Source organism: Gopherus flavomarginatus, chromosome 19 (assembly GCF_025201925.1).
Source record: "Gopherus flavomarginatus isolate rGopFla2 chromosome 19, rGopFla2.mat.asm, whole genome shotgun sequence".
NCBI classification, from domain to species: Eukaryota; Metazoa; Chordata; order Testudines; family Testudinidae; genus Gopherus; species Gopherus flavomarginatus.
The window spans coordinates 22,561,612-22,584,642 of NC_066635.1; the positions used below are offsets into that span (position 1 = coordinate 22,561,612).

Consider the following 23,031-nt stretch of genomic DNA (forward strand, 5'->3'; position numbering starts at 1 on the left):
AAGGGCGGAATTGAAAAGCCAGCGTGTGTTGGAGATAACCAGTCTGCTGCCCTTGATGCAAACATCTCCACCACAGAGCTACTTTTTGTGCAAACGTCAGGGCTTTGCATTTTATTAACATTTTTTCACATGGTTTACATCCATTGAAAGTTTATAATCTACAGAAGTTGAAACAGAACACAAACAAAAAATAGATCTTAACTTAGTGAAAGTCAAATATTAATGAACTGTTCTATTCTCCCTGTAGCCACAAGAGTCCGACACCTCCCACCCGCTGTAGGAAAAATGAAAACACAGCCCATGGGATTGCTACAGCTTGTGGAGGGGGCTGGTCTCCAGCCCTTTGAACTGGCTTGGGGTGGGGGTGGGCCATAGTCTCCCTTTGCAATGGCACCATGGTTGACAGATGTAGGTACATAGAACACACAGGGATCCATTGTGCAGTTAGAGCTAAGCTCAGCCCCATTGTCCAGGGCAAAGTGCGACCCTGGTCAGTGTGTCCAACACCATGTCTCTTCTGCTCCGCCAGCAGGCCAGCGGCAGGGGGCTGGAGCGTAAGCCCGTTAGACTGGCATTGCAAGACTTCCCTCTCCCTTTAGCTGCTTCAGTGCTGTGGGGCCAGCAGCTGTGGTCAGCCCCCCTGAAGCTGGTCTTTAGGCCATGCCTGGTGCTTTCAGCACGTGGAACAGCAGTTAAAGGCAGTGCTGCTGATACAAGGGATATGCCAGGTCACCCCACATAAACCAGCTGTCCATCGGCATTTGGCACAGAGGGTGTGGGGGCAGTGGGCAGGGCTTTCTCCCCAAGAACGGGCTCAGCGGGGGGAACAGGTAGGGTTAGTTTCCTTGGCAGGTCCCAGCACCCATCTGCAGCTCCGGGGGTGGGGGCAGGTTGGGATGCTCTCAAGCTATGAGAGCAGGAGCCCACAAAAGAGTGAACACAAGATACAAGTGTGTGTCTGGGGCGCAAGTCCCAGCCAGCAGACAGAGCCATGGCTGCCTTGCCACAAGGGCTGGAGGGAGCCAGCTGGGGGGAGTTGGCCCAGCGGGAAGGCGTGTACCCATGCCGGCTGAATGGATCAATGGATGTGCTTTAGCTTTCATCACTCAGGCTGATGGAACGAGGGGGGGGCTACGGGGAGAATCCAGCTCCTGTCTCAAGCAACGGGGCTTGCCCCTTCCAGCCCCCCGTCTCCACGAGGCTCTGCCCTTTGAGTTCACCTTCAGCTCAGAAGCTGTTTACACCTTGGAGCAGGAAGGAACAAAGAGCAGCTGTTGTCCTACAGCCTCTGGCAGCCTCCTGCGGTGTTTACAAGGGGCCGGCCTGCATGTGGCACCAAAGCAGAGCCTGGCTCCCACCCTCCTCTTCGCCTGGTTCTCAGCAGGGTAGCTCCCGGAGGGAAGAGCCCCCCGTTAATGCTGAGGAAGGAAGCCTAGCTGCCCTGTCACACGGTGCGGCTGCCTGGTCTCCATTAGCTGATGCCTTTGCGGCAGCGCTCGGCTGGACAGGAACGGTGCTAAGGCATTGGCATTGACGAGGTATGTGAGACAGTCACTCCTCCCTCACGCTGCAGTACTGAGGGGCATTCCCCCGCTGGAACACTCCAGCTTCGGGGAGCACCTGGCTTAACCTCAGCCGTCCCAACTATCCCCTGGAGACGCAGCAGGGGCTAGAGGCTAGTCCGTTTGCACATCCAGACGGAGGCAGGGTGGTAGTGGGAGTATAACATGACAGCCCTTTCTTCTTTCCACACTAGCCTGTCAAAGGCACCTCCCCGTCCCCAGAGAGCAGGTTACCCCCAACACGACACAGCTGGAGAGGAGAACAGCAGGGGGATAACCACACAGTACACAACAAACAGGCAGAAAGTACAGGCCACGGGCCGTAGAAGACGAAACCATAAAGCACCTGGAACAACATTAAAAAGCTCCCTTCCTCCCCCCACACACTCTTGTGGCCAAAGGTTTGCTCCAAGAGGGAGCAGAGTCCACTGTTCACACGGCCAGCAAGGCAAAGTGCAGCTTATTGTCTTGAGGGGTAGAAAGGGGGAGCCCTTGGTCCCTTCTTGGCCCCTTCTCAGCCTCTGAAGCAGGAGAGGCCAGGCAGCGCTGCACATGCACGCACAGGGGACGAGGCGAAACAAACAGGCACTGGTGCGATGCTGCAGACTTCGAGCAGGGCGAGCTGGGGGGACGCTTGGCTGAAGCTGGAGAGGGTGAAAGGAAAGTTGCGACGGCCTTTGAAGGAACGGGAGCCTGGCAGGAAATGAACGAAGCGAGGAGCCCATGGCCCTTGTCAGTCACTACCTCTTCTGTCGAACGAATATACATAAAAATTCCTGACCACGAAGGTACGTAAGACACGACTACTAGACAGAGGGTGTGCAGGGCCAGGGCCAGGGGGCACTGCCCTGGGGAAGTGCCCATCTCCCCACAGGGGCGAGGCTAGTCTGTGCTGTACCCCACGCTCCGGGAGGCTGGCTTTGTGTGCGGCTGGTGCCTTCTCAGTATAGGCTACACGTCTGTGGAGAAGTAGAGTGTGTTGCGTTTCAGCTCAGCGAAAGAGATGGGAGGGTGCTGCAAGTAGTAAAGGAGAACCTGGACCTGCAGGGGACAGAGGAGAGAGTGAGGCCTGGGCACGGAGCTGGTGAGGGGACAGAGGCACCAGTCCAGCCCCTGCCTCCAGCCATTAGAAGAACCTTCACGTGGGAAAAGCGGGGCCGAGTCTGTCCCTGAAGGTGACTAAACCCAGCCCTTCTCCCACAGGGCAGACCAGAGCCAGACAAGGGCTGTTTTAATGCACAGAACACCGCGCTGAGGGGCCTGCTCCACTGCAGGGTTTTAATGCAGTGGCACCTAGAGGCCTGCTCAAGATTGGACCCCCGTGCCAGGTGCTGTACACAAAACAATGCAGCCCCTCCCCGCCTTGCTGACAAAACTCCCCAAAGGCAGTCGCTGAACCCTGGCTCAGATTTACCCACGCTCACGGAACAGGCATCCTGGCTGAGACGGACACAGCTGCCTCCCCCCAGGCAGCTCTGCACAGCTGACCAGCAGCTTTCTGGGGCTTTTCAGCTCCAGAATCAGGCAGAGGCAGGAGACTGGTCCTGGTTGAGCCAATGGGCTGAGCTGGTGGCCTTCTGGTAAAGAGCAGAAGAATCTCCCAATGGGGTGGACTCTGCTCTTTCCCAGCCGGGCAGGATGTCAGTTTGCCTTGCCAGGACATACATGGAGACGCCTGCAACACGTGCACAGAGCATGGACTGACAAGGACCAGAAACGTTCAGGGTTAACCACCCTGCGGGGACAGCCACGTTCAGCACGGCAGTTAGAATGGTGCGGAGGCCAGCCCGGCTGTGCCTGAGCTAGGAGAGTGTGCCTGCAGCTCTGCCCCGACACCCGGGGGGACGCCCTGCACAATGAGCCGCAGCTTAGTGAGGGGAAAATGCGCACGGCCCACGAGAGGGCACTGCTTCCCCAGGTGGATGGAGCCAGGGCAGCGGTCAGCCCCCATACCTGTGCCATAACGTCATGGGACCAGATGTCGGAGGCCAAGGTGAGGTGTCCTTTGCTCTCCACCTCGGAGGGTCTCAGCAGTGTTGGGCCAAAGACCGTGGCCAGGTTGTGGAGGGACATTTTGTTGATGGGCTCCTTTTCGGCAACCCTGTATGGGGGCGGGGGGGGAAGGGATGGGGGAGAGTGAGTCCACTGCAGAGGTGGATCCGGAGCCACCCCAGAGCTGCACTCACAGGCCACCTGGCTGGGTGCAGGGCTCCCAGAGCCACTCACGCTCCCCTGGACAACGCAGGGGAGGGGAGCAGCGAGCTGAGCCACTCTCAGCCCCTTTCCAAACTGCCCCCACAGGCGGAGCACTGCTGGCCACAGCGTCTCCTCAGCCTCGCTGTCTGTGGGACACAGGCCAGGCGCACTGCAGGGCTCTGTCCACCTCCTGCTGGAGACGGGACCTGATTCGATGGATCAGCAGCTGCCGGGGGTTGCGCTGCCAGCCCGGTGCTTCTGTCTTAGATGGTACGATGTGCCGGTGCCCCGTGAAAGCCACCCAGGACTCCCCAGCACCCCTCCCCCCGATGTTCTGCAAAGCCCTCCGGCGCCAGGGAAACTGGCACCACAACATTGCCGTCTTCAGAGGCAGCTGTGCTCCCCCAGCACAGGCTGAGCGCGATCCAGGGACCAGATGTGCCCAGTTCTCAGGATGGAAACCAACCAGCCTTTCCCAGCAGCTCCTTCGCTCGCTGCCTGCCCCCTCCCCCAGCTCACTCTGTTCCCTGTGGGATCTTAAATAAACCAGAGAGAAAAATGCCTCCTGACGCAAGTAACATGAGACCTCGACCCATGTTCAACTTCCCCCGCGCCTTGTGTCCAGCCCTGTGCCTGGAGCCGGAGCCGGAGCCCCGAGCAATTCCATGGCCGCGGCAGAGGAGCTCGTAGAGAGAACGCCTCGGCAGCAGGAGCCGGACCCACGCTGCCCCGCCAGGGGCACTAGCCGCCGCGCTCCCCCCACCGCCCCGCACCCGCGCTGCCCCACCAGGGGCACTAGCCGCCGCGCTCCCCCCACCGCCCCGCACCCACGCTGCCCCACCAGGGGCACTAGCCGCCGCGCTCCCCCCACCGCCCCGCACCCACGCTGCCCCACCAGGGGCACTAGCCGCCACGCTCCCTGCAGCCACACTGCCCCACACCCACGCTGCCCCGCCAGGGGCACTAGCCGCCGCGCTCCCACCACTGTCCGGCACCCACACTGCCCCGCCAGGTGCACTAGCCGCCGCGCTCCCCGTACCCACGCTGCCCCGCCAGGGGCACTAGCTGCCGCGCTCCCCCCACCGCCCCGCACCCATGCTGCCCCGCAAGGGGCACTAGCCGCCGCGCTCCCCCCACCGCCCCGCACCCGCGCTGCCCCACCAGGGGCACTAGCCGCCGCGCTCCCCGCACCGCCCCACACCCACGCTGCCCCGCCAGGGGCACTAGCTGCTGCGCTCCCCGTACCCACGCTGCCCCGCAAGGGGCACTAGCCGCCGCGCTCCCCCCACCGCCCCGCACCCACGCTGCCCCGCCAGGGGCACTAGCCGCCACGCTCCCACCACCGCCCTGCACCCATGCTGCCCCACCAGGGGCACTAGCCGCCGCGCTCCCCGTACCCACGCTGCCCCGCCAGGGGCACTAGCCACCGCGCTCCCCATACCCACGCTGCCCCGCCAGGGGCATTAGCCGCCGCGCTCCCACCACCACCCTGCACCCACGCTGCCCCGCCAGGGGCACTAGCTGCTGCACTCCCACCACCGCCCTGCACCCACGCTGCCCCACCAGGGGCACTAGCCGCCGCACTCCCCGCCCCGCCCCCACACTGCCCCGCCAGGGGCACTAGCTGCCGCGCTCCACGCACCGCCCCACACCCATGCTGCCCCGCCAGGGGCACTAGCCGCCACGCTCCTCGCACTGCCCCGCTTTCGCAGAGCTCAGACACGGCAGCAGGAGCGGCACAAGGGACGCCAGAGCCCATCTCGGAGCAAGGGCAGTGCCCACAAATTACTGTTGAGTCAGCAGGCCCAAGAACTTCCCTGGATGGTCAGTGTCCTGCCCACAGCTCTGCTGTGAGGGGGCAAGAAGGGGCCAGGCAAGTGAGCTGAGCGATTAAAAACCCTGCCAAGCCCGGCTACCAGCAGCCATGGTACAAGGCTGCCAGAGAGCTCTGCAGGGGGACTAGAGTGACAGGAAAGGCCACAGAGATCACCAGGAGCTGCCAGAGACCCAGCTCCAGTTCTCCTCTGCCCTGTGCCAGGAGAGAGGCGCACCCAGAGATCAGGGCCCAGCGAGCGCTGTATTGAACAGCGCAGAGAAGCTAGCCCAGCTCTCGGAGAACAGCCCTCACATCTTGGGCGCAGAGCCGGGGCTCGGTGCCCAGGTCCAAGCAGCCTCACCGCGTGAGCGTCCTCCCCGGTGCTGCGCTCCCCAGGGCTCTGAGCGCTGCAGCAAACCCAGCCACGCGCAGGTTCTGTCCTAGAAGGACGGCCTCCTGCACAACACAGCGCGTGGGGCGGCCAGCCCAACCCAGCGACAAGCGGCCCCATTCCTGTGGGGAGAAGAGCCCAAGCACATTCTCTGTCCTGTCCTCAAGTGTCCCCCACCAGGACTGGCGGCCCCAACGTTACCTTTTCAAGTGTTCCAGCAGGAAGAGGAAAGTGATGAGGTTGGGGTCGGGCAGCGACCGGAGAAGGTGCATCATGCAGTTCTCCTTGGCGGCAGGATCCGAGAGCGCTGGAGACAAGGGGAGAGGTCAGCCCAGGCTGGGAGGACCCTGCGAGCACTGAGCAGCCCCACTGGGGGTGTGCTGGGGTCACTGGAATGACTCAAAACCTCTCACCTCCAGGCAGGAGTCTGCCTCCAACTAACAGCTGATCCCCGAGGAAGCCTGTCTCACAACCGCCTACGGCAGGGGTCTGCACCGTGACCTCCTGCCCCCCCAAGAGCAGGCTGTGGAGGGGGGGCAGGAGGTCACAGTGATGAGGGCCAGTCTCAGGAGCCAGCCAGGCCTCTCTGCATGGCCGGGGACAGCACGTGTCTGACTTCCCACCAGTGTTGCTGGGGTTTGGGCTGTTTCCATCCTGCTGCAAAGCCTCCAGCTACCGCTGGGGTCTGGAGCTGTGGGCCCAGACGGGAGCCTTACCTATCCCCTCCATGAAAGCAGGGTACAGCCGGTCGGTAAGGAGGGGCTCGGGGAGCTCGCGGAAGTACAGCTTCAGGGTGCCCGCAATGGCGTTGATGTCCATGTCGCTCAACATCACCAGGACGTCCTTGTTATCTGCCGGGGAAACGCCCCCAGACCATCAGGACGCCGGCCCAGTCCAGTGCAGCCAGCAGGCTCCTGAGTCCCGCCAGCTCCCCCGGGGCACTAAACTCTGGCACTCAAGGCTCAGGCCAGACGTGCAGCTCTCAGGAGGTAATGCTGCCTAGTGGGTAGTGCATACCCCCCCTCTCCAGCTGCGAATCAGTACTCACCTCACTGACTGAGCACTGGGGGCCTCTGCACAGAAATGCAAAGAATGATCCTTCTCCCATTTCCTGCCCTAACCTGCTGCACAGTGCTCCTGTATGCTGCCAAAGAGCTGCTGTGCTCCAGCCCAGAGGCAGCAGCAGCAGAAGGGATGCCCGAGAAACAGCAGAGTGTTATTGCCTTGTTTGGTTCTGCGCCACACCGCCTCCTAGTGGTGGAGAGCAAAGGGGCCGGAACAGGGTTGTGATCTTTTAATTCTGCTGCATTGAGCCCAGCGCCAGTGAGCGTGAGCCATGGTGGTGTTGGGCCAGGGACGGAAATGGGGGAACTAGCACTCGCCGGGCAGGGCAATAGCCAGCTCTGCTTTGCAGCCTGTTCTCAGACAAAGCTGAACGGGGAAGAACTTGCTAACCTCTTGGGAGGTTCTCCTGGCTCTGTGCTTCCTTGAGAGCAGCCCAGCAGGGATACAGCTTGGAAGGAGAGCCCCGTGCAGCACAAAGCCAGGTTAATGATGGCTGTATTGATGTCCTCTGCAGAGGCACAGAGGAGAGTAGGGTTGGGGCTGGGGCGAAGCTGCCCAGTGTTTGTGGTTAGCTCGATCAGGGACCGTTTCCCCACAGGTGCCTCGCATGGAAGGGCAATACCACCATTAGCCTTTTCTGGCTCGAACGCTGACACCACACAGCACATATGCTCCCAACTGCAATCTCATGATGGGTCACTAAGCCCCTTCGCGGACATGTCTGCACATTTTTTACACCTAAAATCATGTTAACCAAGTCCCTGGTTTTCAGGCTGTTAGAATTCAAGGAAAGGTGGACCAGAAGGAAGCTGGCAAGGACCAGCTCTGCAGGGCTCAGCCGATGCACTCCCCTTCCCAGAAGGGCTCTGGTCTCAGGCATTTGCCCCAGGGATCTCCGGCGTCTGAGCAGAGGGACTGCTGGATGTACTTAGCCTGCTGACCCCAAGCAATGGTGCAGGAGGACCCCGCTGTTCTCTTTCCACAACCAACCTGTGCCCCACCTCACCCAGCTTAGCAAGCTGGGCATGTGCAGGATGCCAGCCTCCCCCAGGAAGCACCATGAGTAGTGGCGGGGGGAGCCATCTCCGTCACTCACTTGCATCGAAGGCTGCCTTCAGCGCCTGGATGTCCGTGGCAACCCCCGAGATCCGGTAGATGCCGACCTCCTCGATGCCTCTCTTCTCCACCTCCTCGATGCACTGCCGCACAATGTACGGCACCTTGGAGCGCTCCCGCCTGGGGTGGGGAACCAGAGCAGCGGGAGTGAGACAGACAGGCCCTGTGCCCACTGCACCCTACGCTTCAAACAGCCACGGTGCCCAGCACATGGGGTGGGTGGTGGGAGCGGCGCCCTCTGCTCTGGCAGGGGAAATGGCAAATCAGACTGAAGGGGCGAGAGCCCAGCCCCCCAATCCCAGGCTGAGCCATGAGCTAGTGGGAGTGGAGCTGAGACTCAGCCTCTGTTGAGGAAGGGGACACACCCGCTCTGCTCCGGGGAAAGGGATGGGGGCAGCCCGCAGTCCAAGCCGTGCACAGGGCTTCCTCACACACGCAGCGGCAGGGACAGACATGGACCCTTGGCAGCACATTGGTGACTCCGGCTGGAAGCCCATCGCTCAGGTTGGACATGTTGTGGAGGTGGCACACGCAGGGAGGGCCCCAGTGGCCCGCTCGTTTTGGGCCCAGGGGAAAGGTAGCGCCTCCGAGCTCGGGGCTGCACACGGGTGACCCCCTGGTACCAGGGACTTACTTTGTCACAACGCTGATTTTCACCCCAAAGACGCCGGTCTGCTTTTTGGATGGGGTCCTCTTCAGGCTCATGTCCCGGCTCGTGAACTTCATGGAGAACTCCACCTTGATCTGAGGGAGGCACAGAGGGCTGTCACCGCAGCACGTGGCATAGACACAGGCAGGGATGTGGCCCAGGGGAGGGCACGGAGCTGACTGACCCATGGCAAGTGAGCAGCGATGCACCCTGGCCAGGTGTCTCCAGAGTGACCTGGGAAGCCTGCCCCTCCTAGCCAACGGGGATGGAAAGGGGGAAGCTATTGTCAGCCCGAGTGCAGGTGCATGAGCAGTACCCGACCCTCACCCCGAGAGAGGCTGCACCTCAGATTACATACCCCATTCATCTCAATCACGTCCATGTGCCAGTTCTTGGTCGGCACGGCCTGCGGGTCCAGCTGTGAGGAAAGAGAGAAAGTGAAATTCCCAAGTGCTCCCCTGGCCTGCGCGTTAGACGCAGCCCCACTGAATCCCGGGGAGGGGCGCTGGCACTATTCATGGAAGTGTGCAGAACATTGCATCACTGGACTCTTCCTGCCCTATCATAGAATCAATCATAGAAGATTAGAGTTGAAAGAGACCCCAGGAGGTATCTAGTCCAACCCCCTGCTCAAAGCAGGATCAGCCCCAACTAAATCATCCCAGGAAGGGCTTTGTCAGGCCTGACCTTAAAAACCTCTAAGGACGGAGATTCCACCATCTCCCTAGGTAACCGATTCCAGTGTTTCACCACCCTCCTAGTGAAATAGTGTTTCCTAATATCCAACCTAGACCTCCCCCACTGCAACTTGAGACCATTGCTCCTTGTTCTGTGATCTGCCACCACTGAGAACAGCCGAGCTCCATCCTCTTTGGAACCCTCTTCAGGTGGGTTGAAGGTTGCTATCAAATCCCTGACTCTGAAGCTGGAGTTATAACAGGGAAAGCTGCTGCCCACCCCACGAGGTGGGCAAGTGCTACCCTTGCGTTGCAGCTGTGGAGATGGGCAAAAGGTGACCCAGAGGGGCCACCAAGGGAGCCTGTGTTGAAGCTGGGATCAGCTCCCAGCATCCCTGGCTCCCCGGTCCATGCCCAGACTGCTCGCTGCCCTGGAGCTGGCTTTTGCAGCAGTGCAGCCAGTGGCTCTGTGCAGCAAGCCCTCTCTCCAGCCTCGAGGGGCAGCAAAATCCCCACTGGAGGCTGCTGAGAGCGCTCTGTTCCTGCAGAGCCAGGCAGTCGAGTTTCCATAAATCAGGGCTATTTCTGGAGCAGTTTCATCAAACAGAGCGAGGGCAATGTTTTCCTCCCAGGTCGCCGGGGCTATTTATAACCCTGGGAACCATGGGCTCCGCTCGTTCCGGACGGCCATGTAGGCAGGATGACCCCAGCTGGCTGGGCACGTGCTGGCCAGAGCTGTGCTGTAGTTCCCAGCCATCGAGCACTCACACCAGTGCTAGCTGCTCAGGTGCTGCACCTGAGACGGGCAGGGCCAGTGCTGGCGTGCTGAGCCTCTGGACCCTGGGTGGTCCCACGGCTGCTGCCAAGGCAACCCAGCCACTGCCCAGGCGAAGGGGGAAGCATTGGTCCCATGGCAAGTGCGAGCACAGCGGTTTGGTTGCGCTAGCTTGTGGCACGGAGCACTGCTGCTAGCCAAGGGATGGCCTGGGACACAGAGAACCGGCAGGGAGAAGGGGGCCGCAGAAGCCCAGATGCCTCCTGTTTTCCAGCTACTCTCCTCATGCTGGTCCCACAGCTTCCAGCCAGGAGGGGGCAGCAGGTGGCTCCAAACTGGAGCGGGGAGGTGGCCAGGAGCTTGGTGACAGATGGGATGGGTTCAAATGTGGGGCAGGATCCCAGACCCTTCCCTGGACCATAGACCGTACCCCAGATCGAGTCTCTGCTGTGCTCTCTGCGGGAGGGGAGGGGAAAGTCCTGGTCTCTCCAGGGGGCAAAAAGATGGGGGAGCTGCAGGAGACCCCTGGGCCCAGCTCCATGGAGCCCAAGGCTGCCCTCTCATGCTGCCTCTTCCAGCTCTGCCATGTGAGGGCCAGCTCCGGGCCAGGGGGCAGTGGCTCAGCGAGGACGTGCCAGGTAACCTGGGCCCCCGGCTGGGATGATGAGCTCCAGATGTGGGTGCGCACGCTTGGCAGGTGGAACAGGCACCAGGACCAAGATGTGCTCAGAACAAGGGGTCACGCCTTGCCTGTGTTTTGGGGGAGCAGTGCCAGGGAAAGGGGAGGGATCTCCCAGGAGCCGTCCTGCCCCAGCACCCACCATGGGAGCACAGGCATCAGGTCAGGCACAGCAGCGTGTCCGCCTATGGCTGACCCTGACTGCAGAGGGAGCCAAGGGCTGGTTAGTCCTCTTGTGACCTGGTCCAGGTCACCTCCGCTCCCAGCCCCTGCAGCAATCCAGCCAGCCTGGCAGGGCTCAGTGACCACAGCACACCGACTGGAGCCTAGCCATCTGAGCCCTGATGCATCTGGTGAGCAGTCCTGGGGGTAGGAGGGGCAGGGGGCTTAGACCCTGCCCGGGGAAAGGGACAGGAGGGCTGGCCCAGATCTGGAGCTGCGAGGTGCATGAGCCTCTCCGAATATCCTGAAGCTGGGCTCTGCAGCACAGCCCACAGCTGCTGGGCCGATCACGTGGCGCCTGGCTGAGCGAGAGCCCAGCTGTGCAGAGCTGCCTTCGTTCCTCAAGGACACGCCGGTTTCCTCTGGCATCTCCTGTCTCAGCAGAGGCTTCAGCGAGAACATGCTGTTCCAGTGAGGTGGAGAGAAGCAGCAGCCACCACAGGCTTGCCAGCCCCCTCTGCCCTGGAGCAGCCCCAGACGTCGCACAGGCCAAGCCAGGGTCCCTCCCGCTATGTCCGTGCAGCAGGTGGACGGAGAGTTCCATGGCAACCCGCTGAGAGGCCCTTGGGTTGGCATCCCCCACCCACAGTACATAGGAAGGGACCGGCTGAGGAAGCCAGGCCCCTGGGTCCAGGCTCTCCCCTTGGCCAGAGCAGTGGGGGCCGGGCCCAGCCAACCCCTCCCTGCTGGGGCTGTTGCAGCAGGGGCCCAGGGCCTGCCCACAGGAAGGGGACCCAGTCCCCAGAGGTCAGAGAGACAATGTTTCAGAGTGTGCCCCCAGTGCCCTCTCCCAAACGGCAGGGCCCAGCCCCACGCTTGAAAGGGCAGGCTCCCTCCAGCGCTGGAGAGACGCGGGCACCTTCTGCAGGAGGTGGAGGGATCCCATGGCGCTCACTCAAGGAGCTGCAGGACAGCAGGGCTCGCTCTTCCCCTCCCGGTCACAGCCAGGCCAGCTCCAGCCATGTGCTCTGAGCAAAGCGCTGGGTCGTTCATGGGGTACCCAGACACCCAGCAACACCAGAACCTGCTACTCCAGCCAGCCAAGTAGGCCCAGCGCTGGAGTCCACCCCTGTCACCTGCCCGGAGCCGGAGAGACGGGGCTGCCTCATGCGGCTGCCCCACAGCAACCCCCAAACACGGTCAGACCTGCACACCGCTGCTCCTAGCTCTGGCCAGCCAGCAGGCAGCTAGCTACCTTCAGCCCCAGCCGGAGCAGGCCCAGTGGCCTGGTGCATTGGAGGGCAGAGCAGTGGCGCAGTCTAGGCCCTGTGGATGGATGGGGGGGGAATGGACTGGTGGCAGCTCCCTCCTGCTTTGCTCCTCGCAGGGGAACAGGAGGGGGTGAAGGTGCCTGTCGTGAGCGCTGGCGGAGCAGAGCAGGGCCAGGCCATGCTAGTCACTACAGTTAACCCACCGCTCGACAGGCTGGGCAAGGGATGGGCTGCAGCCCCTCACTGTCTTCACTGGCTAGTCCTGCTAGAGGAGGAAGGATGAGCAGAGTCCCAGACACCAGCTCTGCCCCCCAGCTGGCCTGGGCTCTCCCACTTGAGGCCTCGTATGGCGCAAGGGAAGCCTATGGCAGCGTCCGTTCCCTGGCTGGCTGGGATTGGTGGTGGTGGTGGTGGGGCGAAAGCTCTGAGACAGTTTGCCTGGCGTGGCCAGGCCAGGCCCGGCCCATGGTTGGTAACGCTCAGCCAGTTCCTGCAGCAGGCCAGGCCAAGCTGGGGCCCGGTGGTTTCTCTCCCCTGCTGTCCCAGGGCCATGCGGAATAGCTGTGGTTTCCAGCCCTCGGCACAGGAATGTCTCCTGACGTACATTCCCTGCAAAGCAGCACAGTGCTCTAGCCAGAGCCACGTGTGCCATGCCTGAGAGCTTCCAGCGAGCACGCTGAGACCCCACAGGGCAGCCATGGGAAGGGGCAGCCCCCGGTCACGAATCCTACAGCCAGGGCCCCTCCAGAGCTGCAGGGAAGGGGCAGCAGAGCCCCTGCTGCTCCCCCACAATGCAGAGCGGCCGCACAATGCCCAGCCCCGTTCTCTCCACACACCCTTCAGCGAATCCAAGCAAAGACCCCGGCTCCGTCCGCACTCCCAGGCCAAACCCAGCCACTCCAACACAGCACAACCCGCCCCACTGCGAACCCAACGCCGCCAGTCTGCCACTTGCATTGCTAGTGCACATGCGCTGGTCCAGAGCGTGCAGCCCGCCGGGATACGTTCTGCTGTCATTGCTCCCTTTCTGGGCCTCGTGTCCTAACCACGCACGGCGAGGAGTACACGGGCCCAGGACGGGGGCAGCAGGTGGGATGGGCAGAAATTCGCACACTGTCTATGCTCTCCCTGGCATTGCCAGAGCCCCCAGCAGGCCAAAGCAGCGTTCCAGAGGCCGGCACATTGGGCGCAGGCTGGAAGGAGGGCAAAGTACCAGTGTCACTGCCCGCCATATGCCGCCAGCCCTGGCCAGGACACAGCACAGTGTTTTAGGAGACCGTGACAGACAGGTGCCAGGGCTACAAAACACCAAGCCCCGCCTCTGTCCCTGTGCCCAGCGAGCTGTGCCCAGCAGGGACTAGCTGCCTCCTCACCAGATGTGGGCTCTGGACCAATTGGGGGTGGAGGATCCTCTACCTCATCCACTGCCCCAGAGATCCAGGATGGAGCTGCAGGGGGACCCTTGGCTGCGGAGTCATAGTGCTGCCAGCGGGGGCCCCAGCTGCCCCCCACCCTCGCTGCTCTGGCTGGGCGGTGACCAAGCTTCCCCAGCCCCCTCTGCTCTGTAACATGAGCCAATTGCACTTAACTTCACTGGAAACCACCACAAACTCCCCCCAGGACCTTTGAAGTCCACATATGGAAGGGGTTTAGCAGGCTCTGAATGAGGCCTTTATTAAAGCCAGGTTAGCCTCCGGATTCAAAGCACGACCCTGCCCTCCAGAGAGCACCACGCATTCCTGCCTCCTCCCCTGCCCCAGCCGATCCCCTCTCCATGGCCTGGCTGCAGGGGCGCCTCCAAGGACAGGCCAGATGGACGGGCGGGGACCGAGCACGGGGCTGGCTGCCGGGGAAGTGCTACCACCAGTGCTACGGATGAGGGCCCAGGACACACAGCAGCACTTGCCCTCCACAGGCACCAATGCAGGCAGCCAGGATCAGTGGAGTCTGAAACCCCCTATGGTCCAGTGGGGATTCCCCACTCCTCCTCCATGGCCACATACCTGCAGAAACGCAGCTGGCAGCTCACTGGCTGCCGCTGGCTCCCCAAGCCCCCAGCTCTCCAGCAGCCCAGCCAAGGGAGGGGAGTGGCAGAGCAGCAGGACGCATTCCTGTCATGCAGGGCACCCGCCCCTCACACCACAGTCTCTCTAGCCCCCACACACCCCAGGCTTGGGAGCGCCCACCGCTCCCTTCCTAGTGCTGCTCCCCTCGCGGTGGGGACCCTCCAGACACAGCAAGCCCCAGGCCTCTCCGAGAACAGACCGCTGCATGGTTCGGCCCCTCCACATGCACTGAACCAGGGGAGGAGCGGGAACACCGAGCCGAGCCGCTGTTCACCCAGGTCAGGTTTGTGACGGTCCCTTTGCACCCAGAGTGCTGTTTGCAGGCCCTAGAGTGAGCCGGCAGGGGGAAGGCAGGCAGGCCAAGACCGTGCTCACAGCCCTTAGCCAGGGCACTCCGGGACGCCCATCCGGCACAGCTCAGAAGAGGAACAGGGGCTGGCAGCTCCTCCTCCCCCAGGCCCTCGGAGCAGAGCTGCTACTCCGTGAAATGCCTTACCCAGACGCCACACCTGGTGTGATGGCAGATCCATAACTAAATATTTGTGTGGCCTGAAAATACGACAAGTGTTTGACAAATAAAACAACGTTTGACAATCCACTTCCTCCTTAGCCTCAAGGCCAGCCTGCAGGCTGGGCCACAAACTGCCAGGGGCCCCTCAGGGCTGCAATCAGGGCCCGGGGTGGGGGAGGACTGTGGGGGAAACAGGCTCACAGACACCGAGAACACTGCTGGGCTCCCCTGCTCAGCTGGAGCACTCAGGCAGTTTGAGCGTTTCCCCAGCACAGTCCCTCCTGGAGGGCAGACGGGGCTGGGTCACGTGCTGGGGGACAAACAGACCCCGAGCCCAGGGCTCTGCAGCCTCCCCATTCACCTGGCATGCAAGGGGGACTCCAAGCCAGCAGCTTGAGTCTCTCCTCACAACCGGTCGCTGCCCATGTGCCAGCGGAGGGGAAGCACCGACTGGGGAGCGGAGGTCCCAGGGGAGCCATTCGCTGCAGCTCACTGATCCAAGGCCACCCAGTGGGGCTCTCCCCAGACAGCTCTCAGCAGGGCAGGGCCACCGCAGCACTAGAGCCACGGCTGCTGTTAGCATTCGCTGCCCAGGGGAGAAACAGGGCCCGGCCCCAGGGGCGAGAGTCGGGCAATCCGAGGGACGACGCCCGGAGCCTGCCCATGCCAGGCCAGTGTTGTGCAGACCTGTCGACCCAGCCAAGCAGCCAGATGCTTTCCCTGCTACGGCTCAGGCCGCTGGGACCCAGGCCTAGGTCCGGCTACTTGGACCATAAACTCTCTGGGCAGGGACCGTCCTGTTCCGTTTGGAGAGCGCCAGCCCAATGGGCTGCCAGCCACCAGCTGGGGAGCGAGGTCCTATGGTAACAAGTCACACCACCACCATGCAAGTCTCAGAGGAAAGCGGCGCCTGACAGCCCCTGGACGCCCGGGAGAAGCTGGCACTCCCAGTTGCATTTAGGGCCCAGAGACCAGGTGGGGGATGAAACACCTGACCAGAAGTCAGCCCAATAAAAGCTGTTCCCTCCCCCACCTTGTCTCTAACATCCTGGGACCGACGCGGTACAGCTCCGCCGCATCCGACTTACGTTCCTGAGGCATTTGCAGGATCTACGGGCAAGTGGCAGGAGGTTCCAGACAACTGCACATCCAAGACAAACAGGCGAGAGTCAGTTTCTCCTTCACTGTCTTGCCGGGGTCAGAGGGCAGCAGTAACCCTGGCCCAGCCACATACTGTGAAGCTGGAGTGCTGGGGAGCCAGCAGCATGGGACTCGACCCGCCAGCCGCGGCAGGGAGGAAAGCTGGATTCTGAAGAGGGATTTGCCATTCTGTAAAGATTCTAAGTTTAAAGCTGGGAGCAGAAATGCTCAGACACATTCACTGCTTTGAAGTTCACCTCAGAACTACTGACAGCTTCTCCCTGTCCCTCGGTGCTCACGTCTCCAGCCAGCAGACCCTAGGGCAGGTGTTCCAAGCTAGCCATTCAAAGCACGTCTCCCTGAGCAGTCCAGGGTGGGGCAGCTCCCCTAACAAAGCTCCTCACTTCTGTGGCTTAATCCTCTCCCAGGGAGGGGCCAGGCCACAGACACCAGCTACCCAGAAATTAGGTTAATGCCCGTCACAGCCGGGGAGCCAGCGAACGCATGCTGAGCAGATGAAAGCGCTGTTACTAAGCAGACCTCGGCCCCTGCAAGCCTGATGTTTTGCCATGGTTCATGCTAGCAGCCCAATCCCCCTGCGTGTAACAGGCGCTGCCAGCTGTGTGCCTAGGAGTGAGGCTGAAGTGACCCCGAGACAGGGAGCAGACACCACCACCATCAGATGCAGACACCCGTGCACGAGCGGTACCCTCCAGGGACATCAAGACAAATGCTGGGGCAACAGCTGCCCTCCATGGAGCGGGCTGTGGAGCTGGCATCCCTTAAGCTTTGCCCCATGACCCACACGGTGCCCCGGGATGGACTGCACAGCTCTCTACTGCCCACTGCGGCTGTCAGCGTCACTAGCACCAGCGCTCGCCCTGCGTGTCCCCTCCCGTGCCAGGCAGCCAGGGGAGGACCAGCAGGGAGCGTATCCAAGGAGCGAAGCCATCCCTACCAAAACGCCCAGAGCGCTTGATAAAGCCTCTGCAGCCCTAGAGAGAATGGGTAATTAGCCCTGGCTCTGCAGAGGGAGCCTTAACCTCATGGTGTCACAACTACCCAAAGGGGCCCCTCACTCTGGGTGCCAGCCCCAGGTTTGGGCACCATGGGAATCGTGAGCAGGCAGCCACCCTGGCATCACCAGCTCTTCTGGACAATTGGGGCTGAAGTGACTCGTCCTGAGTTGCAGAGGAAGCCTGTGGCAAGGCTCAGAATAGAACCAGGAGCGCTGACCAGTGACCGTCTCCAGGGAGCGGCACACACTGTCCACCGCGCCCAGGCTTCCCGCGGTCAGGGCCGCATACAGCATGGCGGTGGGGAAAAGCGGTGCCTGGCCTTTGGACCCCAGGATGATCTGCTCATACCTGAACACAAGATTCATGTACCTTCCCAGAGGCAGCAAAACTAAGATCGTTCCAGCCCCCTAGCTGGCCTCTTGCAGCAAGGAGTGCCACAAGTTTGGGGGGCTGCGTCCTCTCCCCCAACTCTGCCCCATCAGATTAGTTGCATGAGATCCACTGCAAAGCCACAGCCCCTGGCGCACTGATATTCAGAACCAGCCCAACCCAGCCCCACACCCTCCAGTGGCCTCTGCAGGGTGGGCAAGAGCTGCAGATGTAAGGTGCAGTCCCTGCATGGAGCTGGCTGCCCGGTGCAGTACCTGGCTAGCTCGGAGCCTGCGAATTCCCTGGGCAGGAGGAACAGTCTGTCAGCACCCAGCGCATCTACTCAAGGCAGAAGACAGACCATCACCCTCTTGGCTGGGGAGCCTCCCCTGAGGCTGCACCCTGGAGCAGTCGCCCTGCAGAGGGACTGCACTGGCTCACTGAGCACCACGGACACGCAGGGCGCTGGGTAAGTCAGAGCCCTGAGTCCCGGGGGCCACACGCTCGGCAGGGCTAGTGCAGCTGGCACCCGCGGGCGAGGGCGAACCCTGGGCATGCCCAGCCCCCCGCCGCACAGGGAAGGGTGAAGAGAAGACAGCACCTTCTGCCTGAGCAGCTTGCTGCGCACGCGGCCCCACAGCCTGGCTCCCGTGTTGGAGGGGCGCTTGCCCCCGGGCTCCTCCAGCCTCTCCAGGCAGCAGTGGTCCAAGTGCTCGCACACCGAGCTCAGCTTGCAGTCCGGCTGCACTAAGACCTCTGTCATCTTGGGCTCCCCACTCCCCTGCAGCGTGGGACAGAAATCCTCCCCGGTCTAGGGGAGCGCAGCCCCCGCCAGCCAGGTCAGCGGTGCCCAGGAGAGCCCATCCGCGCCGAGCCCCAGCACAGAGGCAGCACAAAAGGCAGGCGCAGCTCTGGCTCAGCTGGGAGGATAGGGAGCCAGCGAGCAGCCCTCCCTCTCCGAGGAAGTGACTCAAAGGCAGGCTCCCCCCACTCCCTTTAACTCCTTCACTGCTGCTCCTGCCAGGAGCCTGGCACAGCCACTGCGTGAAGCAGGACAGCCGCTGGCACAGCCCAGCTAACCCGTTAACTCCTTCCTCGCAGCTCCTCAGGAACCAGCGACTGGCCCAGCACAGCAGCCCTGGTTCCTCCCGCCCTCCCTTGGCTGGAGCCACGAACCCTCGGCCAAGCCTCAGCCCTGGGGCAAGGGAAGGAAATCGGTGTTTACAGAAGGGATCTGCCCTGGGTCACACCCAGCAAGAGACTGAACCCCAGGCTCCAACCACTAGACATGCTACCCACTGGGTAACCGTATGTCTCCAGCATACCACACGGGGCTTTCGCTGCTTCTCACCCCTGGCACGGACACACACTGGCTAGCACACCCAAGACAGGCACACTTAACCTTTTAAAACCTGTGCACCAAGGCCGTGCTGTAATTCAGGGGCCGGGCCTTGGTGCTCCTGCGAATGACCCCCATGCACAGAGTGGTGCTTCTGGGAACAGCACTGCCCTCCAGCCCCAGAGAGGGGGCACTCTGGTCTCCTTGCACCATCCAGGAGCTGCCCTTCTCCTGCCTGGCTTTGCTTAGAACATTCTCTGCCAGAGAAGCAGATGCCAGGATGCGAGGGGCTCCTCTGCCCTCGTCACCCAGGTCTGCCTGGCTGCAGCACAGATGCAGCGGCAGATCCTGCACAGGCCACGAGAGCTCCCTGAACCTCCCCCAACTGGGAAGGGACAGAGGTGTGGACCCTTGCTCTGGACTTCCCACACTGTCAGCCAGCAGAGCCGAGATGTCACATCCCAGATTGGGGGAGGCCCCGCGGGGACCGGCAGCAAATACCAGCGCTGGTCACGTCACACACAGGAAACGGAGTCATCAACAAAGCTGTCACAAGCCAGAGCAACCACCCCTCCAGCAGGCAGTGCCTCCAGCCTCAGCGCACCTGCCGGGAACATGGGGAGCAGCCAGAAAGTAGCCTCAGAGCAAGGACATGCATCCTAGTGTGGTAGTGCCGAAGGGGGCAGAGGGCACCACGCCAGGCGCTGTCCGGCCATAGCAAGATGGTCCCTGCCCCAGAGAGCAGAGAAGCCATTTCACTGCCCGGGGATTGGGCAGCTAGGGGGTGCCCACTCAGCACACAGCAGTCTGCCCCCTCCCCAGGGCTAGTACCACGCCAGGCAGGTTAGCCCCACAGCGGAGGCTGCACAGGGGTGGAGAGGTGTGGGGGGCAGGTACAAACCCCAGCAATTCCTTCTAGACCTTCCCCCTGTGGCTGGGCTGCTCCCCAAGCAGAGGAAAGGGAAGCTGCCAGGAGGCCGGTCCTCCCCTGGGTGAAGGAGCAGCCCAGGCTACAGCAGGGGACGAGCGGGTTCAGCTGCTGGGGTCTCTTCTTGCCAGACTCGGGTCTTGGCGAGGGGGCTTTTAAGCCACCGCAATGAGGGATGCGATGGCCCCAGCGCAGCTAATGGGGAGGCTGAGCTCCAGTGGCTCTCCCAGCAGCATTGGAGACACAGCCAAGTGGGGAGCGTCCCTTCTCTCCTCCTCCCCCTTGGCCGCGCTGCTGCCCCCAGCCCAGGGCCCATGCGGCTTGGAAGCCTCCGCGCGCTTCGTCTGCTCCTCCCTAGGGCTGATCCAAGACAGCAGCTTGGCTGGAAGCTGGCCAGAGCCCAGGGTACAAGAGCCCACGTGCTGGAGGCCAGCAGCTTCCGCCACGCCTCCGCGGGGAGACAGACGCAGCCAGCCAAGCTGCATCTGCAGCGCGGAAATGGCCGCTTCCCCTGCCTCTCCCTCCCAGCCCAGACACGTGTGCATCCAACGCATGGAGCCCAGGGCTGGGGAACTTGGGGAGCCCCTCCCCACAAAGCCAGCTGGGGGTTGAGCAGTGAGTGTCCCCCAGTGAGTCTCTGCAGGGTTGAGCACACGTGCCTTGTGTGATGGGGCAGGGACCGCTCGGCCTGGGGCAATGGCACCCAAAGGCACAATGCCTTTGCCAGGGCCTGGGTGCACCCTGCACCCAACCAGCACCGGCCACCCTGCTAGGTAGGGCCCCACTTTGCTCAGGCTGTGTCGGGAAGCGGTGCAGCACATCACTCGCTGGCCAGAGCCCCCAGTTGTTCCTTCCTCCTCCGAGCACACCAGGAGCACAGGAGCCCGGGCCAGGCCACCTCATCTCTGCTGGAGCCCATGTGCCTCCTCCCACTAACAGCCCCCCACGCAGGGGGGCAGCGTCCCCGACAGCAGAGCATGGGGCCGCTAGAAACTGAGCTCCCATGGCAAATGGGTGCTGAGTAACACTGCCTGCCCTGCTGCCCGCCGGGGCGAATGTGCCCGCCCAGCCGTGTGCCTGGCATGCCCCACAGAGCCTGAGACTTGGGAGCTAGCTTCCGCCTCGAAGGCAGCGCAGGACCCCAGCACGTGGCTGGGGGCCCACATGCAGGCTGCCTGCCCCCCGCCCTGCTTGCTCTGGAAGGCCCCAGAAACTGCTCTGCGGCCCCAGCTCCGACCTCCTTGGGCTCGGGCCAGCTGCCGGCATAGGGTCAGTTGGGTTGGGCATGGAGCTGGGGCCAGCAGCTGAGGGGCCTGTCCCCGGGGTTCTGCTCCTGCAGGGGAGCGTGGAGCCAGGCCAGAGCTCCCAGGGCAGCGTCCGGGTGCCCCCTGCCCACATGCTGGGGACCGCGGCAGGGCGGGAACAGGCAGCGTCCTGGCCCCGGGGGGATGCAAAGGGAGATGGCTACTCTGCAAGGCGCTTGTGACCATGGCAACACACAATACCTTGTCAAAGGAAGCCCCCCAACCCCCCAGCTCAGCCTGGGGGCTCTGCCACTGCGGCAGCTTCCCCCTCCCCAAACTCACGCAGCAGAGGGGAGAGCAACTCTGGCTCAGGCAGTTACCTCCTGCCGCCGCATGATCGAGGAAGGGAATGCCAGGCAGGGACAAACTGTACCCCCAGCCACGCCCTCTGCACGGCACCTCGCCCATCCCAGCTGCCCGGCTGGAGACGGTCCGTCTGCACTGGGCAGTCACTTGCATGCCCCGTCCGCTCAGCCTCGCAGCGCCAGACACCTGCCCACGTCCTCACCCACCCCCCGGAGGCTGTGTAGGGCAGGGAGTGCAGAGCTTGGCGTTTGCCCAGTCCCCATCCACAATATGCAATGCAACTGCCCAAGCTGCCAGCCTGTGCTCGATATGGGGGAGGGGACTGACACAGAAAGGGGCTAGCAGGGGGCTGTGGGTTGAAACTAAGGGGCACTGGCAGAACTAGGGGTGGGGAGCCCAGGGCTGGGCTAGCAGGGGGCTGCAGGTTGGGACTGAGGGGCACTGGCAGAGCTGGGGGGGGGCAGGGCTGGGCTGGGCTAGCAGGGGCTGTGGGTCAGGACTGAGGGGCACCGGCAGAGCTGGGTGGGGTGTGGGGAGCCCAGGGCTGGGCTAGCAGGGGCTGTGGGTCGGGACTAAGGGGCACCGGCAGAGCTGAGGGTGGGGAGCTCAGGGCTGGGCTAGCAAGGGTCTGTGGATCGGGACTGGGGGGCACTGGCAGAGCTGCATGCGGGCAAGAAGCTTTTTCAAACCCAAAATATTCCTAAAACTGAGCTCCCTCCCCCACCACCTGGCCATCTCCAGGGAGGCTGTCTGGGCTGGTGCAAGAACCTGCAGTGCTCTGAACCCTGTGGGGGGCTGTCACAGTGCACCCCGAATCCCAGGCTGGCAGACACTGAACATGGAGTGAGCCGGCCAGGGATGCAGGGGAAGCACCACTCTGGATGGACAGAACTCTGCTCGCCTGGCTTGAGACTGCCCAGAAACAGCAGCGGGCAGGGCAATGCCCCCTCCAAGGGTCCTGTGCTCTTATGAAAGGGGCGCCCCTGGCTGGCTGGTTGCGACTCCCTGAGCTAGCCCGGCCCACCAGCCCAGCACGGCACAGTTCAGCCCTAAGCTGGTCCATGGAGAGGAACTGCTCAGCTCCAGCTTGTCTCCCCACCAGCTCTTACCACCAGCAGGGTGAACACGGGACCTGGGAGCGAACAGACGGCAGGAAGTGTCAGGATGCCACCCTATAAATCCACAGGATGCCCACACCTGGAATCCCGTGTGCAGCTCTGGTCACCCCAGTTCAGTGTCATAGAACTGGCAAAACCACAGAGTAGAGTAGCAGAAACGTTCCGGTGTAGGGAACAACGTCCACACGAGGACAGCGTAACACGACGGGGACTGTTCACCTTGGCAGGAGGTTAGGACGGATATTCTAAACCCAACGTGGAGCTGTGAGCGAGGGCTAGAAAACCCAGGCTGCAGGTTTAACACAAACCGAAGGATGTGCCTCTCCGGAGAAAGCAGTTAACTGTGGAACTCCTTGCTAGGGGATACAGTGAAGGCCAAATGCACAGCTGGGTTCCAAAAAGAATGAGCCAGGTTCATGGAGGATGGTCCCTCAACGGCCATTAGCCAGGCTGGGCAGGGACACAACCCCACACTCAGGGCATCCCTAGCCTCTGACTGTCAGGACCTAGGACTGGGCGACAGGAGCCAGATCACTCCATAGTTGCCTTGTTTTGTTCATTTCATGACGCAC

At 62.4% G+C, this 23,031-nt stretch overlaps 1 protein-coding gene across 1 annotated transcript; it reads right to left on the reverse strand.

Annotated features, from left to right (window-relative positions):
• Nucleotides 1-79: 79 nt before the first annotated feature.
• On the reverse strand, nt 80-18,325 carry LOC127037379 (active breakpoint cluster region-related protein-like). The gene is made up of 8 exons (XM_050929013.1): nt 18,066-18,325; nt 9,154-9,213; nt 8,781-8,890; nt 8,127-8,266; nt 6,682-6,816; nt 6,167-6,272; nt 3,516-3,663; nt 80-2,603 (listed from the first exon to the last, which is right to left on the reverse strand). Exons 1-8 carry the CDS (start codon nt 18,225-18,227, stop codon nt 2,514-2,516), a joined length of 951 nt encoding a protein of 316 aa, XP_050784970.1. The 5' UTR covers nt 18,228-18,325; the 3' UTR covers nt 80-2,513.
• Between the last annotated feature and the right edge of the window lie 4,706 nt (nt 18,326-23,031).

Coding starts and splice junctions, on each gene's coding strand:
- LOC127037379 (XM_050929013.1), bottom strand. CDS start 18,227: ATGACAGAGGTCTTAGTGCAGCCGGACTGCAAGCTGAGCTCGGTGTGC. Junction 6,817..8,126: donor GAAGGCAGCCTTCGATGCAA/GTGAGTGACGGA, acceptor TTTCCCCGGCAG/ATAACAAGGACGTCCTGGTG. Junction 2,604..3,515: donor CCCATGACGTTATGGCACAG/GTATGGGGGCTG, acceptor TGTCCCCTGCAG/GTCCAGGTTCTCCTTTACTA.